Here is a 7,807-nt window from a genome sequence, read left to right as displayed (position 1 = left end):
TTGGTTTTCACATAAAATGATAACATTTTTTTTTCTAATACGTGCAATTTTGTATAATATATTTTTTCTATTTATTTATATGTGTATCTATTTATATTATCATTTTATTAAATAGAAACTTAATTATAATAATTTTTTTTTATTAAACATAACTAAGTATATGACCTATATTATGAGATTAAATATATTAATTTATGTGTCGCGCGGAGTGTGTTTGGTATTGTGGTAATTTTTGTGGTTGTGGTTAGAAATTTTTTTTTTTTTTATAAAAAGTACTTTTAGTTGAGGTTGATTTGATATTTATATATATTTGGTTAAAACTGTGGTTAAAATTGAAATTGAACAAAAAGTAGTTTAATGTGTTTGGTTAAGAATGTCTTTTGAATTTAGGTTATAAAATAACTTTTATATATATATATGTGTGTGTGTGTGTGTGGTTTTAAATTTAAATATTGTAGATTTAACTACAACTACTATTATATTATGAAAAAAATAATACTTTATAAAAAATATTTTTTATTGTTACATTAAACTCTTTACAATTCCATTTCGTACAAAATTCATCCGACAAGAATTATAATTTTCATAATTTTTTAAGCTTGCAATAAAATTAGGTAAAATATTATTAGGAATAAAATTGAGATTACAATGAGAGTGAATTTAATTCACTTTACACTAGTTTTTCAGAGAAAAAAATATTGTTTATATAACAAATATGAGTAAATTTAATTTACTCTTAACTAATTTTTTTTTTAAAATTACAGTACAAGTAAAATTTAATTCATTGCACTAATTGTTTTTTTTTAAGAATATTGTTCACTTAAAAAAAAAGAAAAAAGAAAAGAGCAGTGCAGAAGAAGAAAAGCAGCGGACTCTCCATAAAAGTAGCTCCAGCATGCTTTATCCTGCCCTGCATTACAAACACAGATTTCAATGAGTCCCATGAATAATAAACAACGTTTTTTTTTTTTATTACCAAACATGCTGCACCTGCGTTATAAGCAAATCTAAACAAGCGGTATTGACAAATCACATTGGCATTGAAACCCAATCATAGCCGTCCACTCGTTTACATGAAAACAATCAATGGCAAAGGGCATAGCAGATGACAACACGAGAAGAATCGCTCCCAGGGTCCAATTTTGACTTACGCGTTGTTGAATGGTAAGCTTAAGCATTTTCCTTAACTGCGAAGGATCACAGGCTTACATATATGGAGCAGCTTCCCTCTCTTCTCTATCATTCCAACTATCAAGCAGATTTCTCTTCAAGCCATTGCCGTCTTTAGCCCATATCAACTGTGAAAGAAAGAAAGAAAGAAATGGTGAGTTGAGTTGTCGTTGGTCCTTCAACGCGTATTTTATCATAAAATAGTATAGATTATATTTTAAACTAGTTTAAATCCCATCACTCTTCTTCTACCTTTTCTTTTTATACTAATTGTGTTATTCCTGGTCTGGCATGCATCCCATCGGGTATTGGACAGGCTCTGAAATTGACAATTGAGGTACTTGAGAGTAATTACTTGCTTCACAAAGATTTTACCTGTGTGTGAAACCTACCATTAATATGTTGATTATGTTTCTTGGCACAGCAAGAATTTTCACAATTATCTGAACGGGTGAAATCTCTTGATCTACATCCAACACGGCCATGGTAACCAGAATCTCCTTTACAACTTGGTATTTGTGTTCTAAGTCGAAATATGATTGACACCCACATGTATTTCTCTACGCAGGATTCTAACAAGCTTGTATTCAGGAACTGTGTGTATTTGGAACTACAAGACACAGGTTAGGGCTAGCTATGTATTATTCTTGTACCTCTTTCGTAAGACTGTTTCCTTGTTCTTGTTCGTTGAATCCCTACATTACTGATTAACTTGGAACTTGCATGATTGATTCTAGACCATGGAGAAGTCTTTTAAGGTCACAGAATCACCAGGTAAATATCAATACCTTGTACTGCTATCATACATTACTTCTACATGTTAAGATTAAGATTAGCTTCTACATTACTGATGTCGTGAGCACATTCTGATACCTTGAACAAGCTTTTCAGTTTCCGACAGATCATTCCGGAACTCATCTTCGAATGGATGTTTTTTTTCTTGCAGTAAGGTCAGCAAAGTTTATTGCAAGAAAGCAATGGATTGTAACTGGATCGGATGACAGATTCATCCGCGTATACAATTATGAAACAACGGAGTTGGTCAAAGAGTTTGAGGCACACAGCGATTACATTAGGGGTGTGCTTGTCCACCCTACCCTGCCATGTGTGATCTCGTCTTCAGATGACATGCTCATAAAGATGTGGAATTGGGAGAAGGAATGGGAGTGCGCTCAGACCTTTGAAGGACATTCACATTATGTAATGCAAGTCATGTTCAATCCAAAAGATTCCAGCATCTTTGCAAGTGCATCACTTGATACCACCGTGAAGGTATATATTTATGGCCTCGATTTTTCAAGCTGGTTTCCGTGCAAAAAGTTGTTCTTCTGATTTCATAATTCTTGCAGATTTGGAATCTTAATTCTCCTACTCCTGTTGCTACACTAAATGGTCATTCCGAAGGCGTAAATTGTATCGATTTCTTCATGCGTGGTGACAAACTATATCTATTGAGTGGTTCTGATGATTTTACTGCCAAGGTTAGCCAGCCAGCCAGCAGTTTCTTCTTCCCAACATGCCGTGAATTGTATCTGTTAATTTGTGGCTCATATTTTGCATGCCTTTCTTGTATAATGCAATCAGGTGTGGGACTATGAAACAAAAAGTTGTGTCCATACACTAGAAGGTCATACCCACAACATCACTTCATGCTGTGTTCATCCACAGCTTCCCATCATAATCACTACTTCCGAGGATAATACTATCCGTCTATGGGATGCAGCAACTTACCGGTAAATTCCTGTTTGAGCAGTTCTTCCCATATTATAAGTAAATATAAATGAACTCAACCTGTTTAGTTCTTTAATTCTCCATGATTCCATGCTTCAGACTCGAGAGCACATTGGATTATGGTCTTCAAAGAGTCTGGGCAGTTGGATGCAAGCAAGAGTCATGCCAGTAAGTTTCTTTACCAAAGTTCTGCTCGTTTTCATGTAAAACCTTTTAGAACATGAATTGTTCACATGTTGAGGTGGTCAAGACTACTCTGTTTTCTTAAATTCTCTTATTATGTTTCCACGGCAACAAGTTAATTCCATCTTTTTATCTATCAGAGTTGCATTTGGTTGTGACAATGGAGCCACTATGCTCAAAGTAGCCGTTGCAGACGCAGGGCCAGCACAGTGAAACCTCAAATTCATGAGATGACGAGGGACTAACGTCATCGATCTTCCACAGCAGATACTATATCGTGTTTTGAGGGAATAAAACCGTCGATCTTCTGAGTGGAAGAGAGGATCGGGATAATGTCAGCTGCTATTATAGTCTTTTCGCTTGCCCTCCTACATTTCCCATGATAATGTCTTGTACTGTACTGCATAATCTCCTTGCTATCGTAATATATATGTTCGCCAAGACAATAAAGTTTTATTTCTAAAGGCAGCTGTATGTTTGCCCCTTTTTTTAAGGAAAAACGAATCCCAGAATCACAATCACAACTCCTTTTACGCGCGCGCGCGCACATAACAAAGGAAGCCAAACAAAGCTAGGGAAAAAGAGCCCTGCGAAATCCTCCATTAAAGGATATGAAGGCAACCATTTAAAATCACTGTTATATATAAGGCTGTGTTTGTTTGCAGCGCACAGCGTACCTCTTAAACAAACGTCAATTCCTGCATTCCATCGATCAATGAATTTGCAACATCAACTTATGATCCAGTGTGATCTATTTCAAGTCCACAGCCCATGATATACCTTAGTGTGATCTATTTCGTTGGACTTCTAATCTACAAAAATAAACTTTAAAAATAGCTCAGAAATAGAAACTTTCTTTCATTTATTTTGCTAAAAATAGTACATAGCCCCACTTTCATAAAATCACAATACTACTATGAACTACCCTGCTATTAGTAATAATATATACTCTTATTTTTCTTGATATATCGTGATAGAAACCCACTCTTGAAACCCTTGCTTGCTTCTCTTATATAACAAAAATATTGATTAATTTATGGTATAGCCGCGAAGGCGAAATTCACACATCCAAAGTCCAAACCATCGAATAATCTTGCTTTATACCCTTAATTAGCTTCTAATGATTCATGTTCCACGGAGACTCAACAGCTTCACATCATCGACAACAGGTCCACATAGAGAAGAAAAGTCATCACTCCTCATGGTGTAAAATGTGCTGTAGAACATTATTCTTGTTCTGCTAGAAGCAGCAACAAATTTAAGCACAGCTCGCTTAAACCCACCTTTGCCCTTGGACTCATAAGGAACTTTGAGCGTGTCCTTGCCGGCGAACGCCTCGACAATCATTGACCCCTCACATGAATTGCTCGCATCTCCTACTGCAAATGTGAGTGTATAGGTTTTGCCGATTATGGTACGGACTACCTGTGCAATGGCACTCTCTTTGCCTGCTACAAGTTCTATGGCACGCCGTCCTTGTGGCACCGAAAAATGTTCTACATCAATGTATTTAACTGCTTTAAGGGATTCAACCATCCAGCCAGGGAGGGGAGAGTGCTTATCTTCAATGTTGGGTGGGATCAGGACACCCCAGGATGTGTTCGGTAGCAAATATGGACCTTCTTCGAAACCCCCATTTTTCATCAGGTTCTCTGCAGAATTTAGAATGAAAATACAAGTTGTTAACATTAACTCAACATTTTGGTGTTTATAGCAGGAATCAGTAACTAATAGCGATGTCCGAGTAACGATTTAAAGTTCAAACAGAAAGGAACAACTGCAATGGAACCAGACATCAAGTAGTCGTGAATGCTAGGCTCAGCATAGGTGAAGTTGCAGGCTGCAACTTCAGCATATTTATGTCTCAAATCCATTGAGCCAATAGCTAATTACCTCTAGGGTTCCTTCATTGTTAAAACTAGAAGGCTTGATCAAACCAGTTAAACACTTGCCATCCTCGTCCCCTTGTGAAAAGGACTGGAAAATAAACGGTACCAAATTGCTATTCTTTGGAGGTCAGTCCATGAATATCGTGAGGCAACTGGGGAAGACAGTCCTTGAGTGCCCTGCTGCTTGCTCCCCAGGGGCTAAATACCAAGTTGAGAGTCTCGAGACAGTGTCCTAAAGGTCTCTGTGAGGGACATAATTCAACGAGGACTCAATAACTTCACACAATCAACTTCTCCTACATTTCTCTTCTCCTTCCTTGATAATCCATGCCTAGCTAGCTACACATAAGTTTAATGCAAATAGAATATGTAAAGAACTTACTATTTGTTGGTCTAGGAGGATATAAAGCTTTAATGGCCACTGAATCAATGAGCGGGCCGCAAGCAGGATCTTCTTCAACTCCTGGATTGTGAACAACAAGGTCAACGATATCAAGCAAGGCTTTAAATGCCCAAGCATACGAGTCCCACCCATTGCTACTGTACATTGTTTGCATTGGTAGCACGCCCCACTCAGGAGAAATCGATATGTTCAATTCTTCCTCTTGAGCACAGGTTCTAGCTGCGCTAAATGTGATGGAATAGTACATTCCCTTTGTAACATTTAGAACTTGCTTGATTGATGCCTCATTTCCAAGGCGGACTGCGTAGGCTCCCTCTGGTACTACCAGCAACATGTCCCCTTGTTTTTGGCCTGCTTTGATGTACTCGACGAAGCCGGAAATTTCCCATTTTGGTAATGCATAGCGTCCGATCATCTCTGTTCCTTTCAACTCCGATGGCTTCGGGCCAACCTCGAAGTTCCCATTTTCTACCAGTCCTGGCATTAAGTAATTAGAAAAATTGAGATTTTAAGCAAATTTATTGTCCAAACCTTAAAGACTACGAAATCATGTTCATTTACAGAATAAATGGCAAATCATTAAAAAAAGCATTGTTTTAGTACAACGATGAACGAGAGAAATGGTGATCCGGGCCCAATACCTAATTAAAGTAGCAGTTAATTTAGAGTTGACTTAGTCAAAACCTATTAACTTCTCTAAAATAATATTGTTTTATTTTTTATTAAATTAAAATTCATCATTGAATGAAATTTACAATTTTATACATGAAATCTAAAAAAGATGAAATGCTAGAAAGAAATAAAAGGAGAGAAGGAGAAAAAAGAGCACAAACAATAATTTGGTGATGAGAAGTCACATGTTATTATGCTAAAAGAAGTAAGCTGGTCTGATAAGGTATATATGCCATCTACTAATATCGAGATCGAATTTAAGGATCATGTGCCTCACTGGCTCTGTCTGGAAAGCCAGCCATGAAGTGGGTCCATTCATTCTGCTTCTACAGCAGATGGGCTAGCTAGAGGCTAGAGGATATACTTGATGCAGGCAAATTATGCTGCAAAATCAAACCAAAATTCACTTTTATCTTTTAAATTTAATTGATTGCCACTTTCCTATATGAACACCATCACCGGTGCACGATTCCAAATCTCCATTTTTTGCTGTGAAGGAACCTCGTGGCTATGCGATTTGTAAGGTCAAGAATGGTGAGAAAAAAGTAATTGGTACTGAATCAAGGACTGCTTCACTTTGAAGAACATCACAAATATATGCATATCCACCATGGACAAAGTATTTTTCGATCCCTGATCATGATCTTGCAGTTCACCTGCTGTAGGCATAGATAGCAGCAAACAAGGTGCAAAATATGGCTGTGAGCGAGAGACCAAGCTAGTAAGCCGCCCTGAGCTTTATGCACAATAAACTTAGCCAACTATGGTGATTAGCACCCACAAGGGGCACCAACATGCTTTGAACGAGCTAGTTATTGACCAAACCAATTGAATGCAACAAAATCAAGGGACAGACATGGATTTTAAAGCTTACCATCTTTGATAGAAAAGGCAAAGTGGCAAGTGGCTAACAGTACTAGCGCCGACAATGGAAGCATGGCTCCTCTCATTTTGAGTCTTTTACAATTTCTTGTCCAAAGGGAAGGAGGAGGAGGAGGAGAGGAGGAGGAGGAGTAGGAGAAGGGGTATAATGCAAAGGAAGGAGAGAGCATGAGCTTATATGCATGTTGTGAGCTAAAAAAGCCCTTAGGGTTTCTTGAAATAACAAATATTGACATTATGATGGTGTCTTCACGTGGCAATATTTTCTAATGACGAGATATGATATCGAAGGCAGAATCTTTTTTTTAAATAAAAAAAAAATGAAGGCAAAATCTTGATGTGTCTTTTGGTAGAAGTTGAAGACAAATGTCGTTGGTGATCACATGGTTTCATTCCCCATTACCTGTGCAAACCATGCATCATCCATATAAGCTTAGACTTTTCGTGCCTTTAGCTAGATATTGTTGTTAGAGGGTATCTTCGTCTTCTGGTTATCTCGAGAATTAGATAACTAGAATTTCTTTAGCATAGTTTATATACCTAGTGTGACTTGATGAGTTATTTTAGTAACTAGTTTATTTCAAGTTTGATATTAAACTATCTAGAACTTTGATCTAATTAAATTTGAATAATTTGATGATTTAATTCACAAATTGAATGATTCGATGAAGATTCAAGTAAGATTTAATCATTAGTTTTTTAAAGTAAAAAACAACTTTGTTTATTTTTTAATAAAATTATACACAAGAAAGTTATTTTGAATAAAAATACCCGAGTGAACCACCTAGTTTATAATGTAGTTCTTGGGGTCAAGCAAGGAGTTATCATTGTGATTCAAAGTATATTATGAATGAGTGATTAAATGAGAAAATTACTT

The 7,807-nt window shown here is 36.7% G+C and overlaps 2 protein-coding genes across 2 annotated transcripts; one reads left to right on the top strand and one right to left on the bottom strand.

Moving 5' to 3' along the window:
* The first annotated feature begins 1,189 nt into the window (after positions 1-1,189).
* Positions 1,190-3,568, top strand: LOC118050310 (coatomer subunit beta'-1-like). The gene is made up of 10 exons (XM_035060629.2): positions 1,190-1,324; positions 1,487-1,507; positions 1,595-1,656; positions 1,739-1,793; positions 1,908-1,944; positions 2,117-2,442; positions 2,520-2,651; positions 2,755-2,903; positions 3,001-3,069; positions 3,225-3,568. The coding sequence occupies exons 1-10, from the start codon at positions 1,322-1,324 to the stop codon at positions 3,295-3,297; spliced, it is 927 nt and encodes a 308-aa protein (XP_034916520.1). The 5' UTR covers positions 1,190-1,321; the 3' UTR covers positions 3,298-3,568.
* A 350-nt stretch (positions 3,569-3,918) lies between these two features.
* LOC118050312 (BIIDXI-like protein At5g11420) lies at positions 3,919-7,082 on the bottom strand. The gene is made up of 3 exons (XM_035060630.2): positions 6,923-7,082; positions 5,356-5,853; positions 3,919-4,736 (listed from the first exon to the last, which is right to left on the bottom strand). The coding sequence occupies exons 1-3, from the start codon at positions 6,996-6,998 to the stop codon at positions 4,210-4,212; spliced, it is 1,101 nt and encodes a 366-aa protein (XP_034916521.1). The 5' UTR covers positions 6,999-7,082; the 3' UTR covers positions 3,919-4,209.
* Positions 7,083-7,807: the final 725 nt, after the last annotated feature.

Source organism: Populus alba, chromosome 6, assembly GCF_005239225.2.
Source record: "Populus alba chromosome 6, ASM523922v2, whole genome shotgun sequence".
NCBI classification, from domain to species: domain Eukaryota; kingdom Viridiplantae; phylum Streptophyta; class Magnoliopsida; order Malpighiales; family Salicaceae; genus Populus; species Populus alba.
This window is presented reverse-complemented; position numbering and strand designations above follow the sequence as displayed.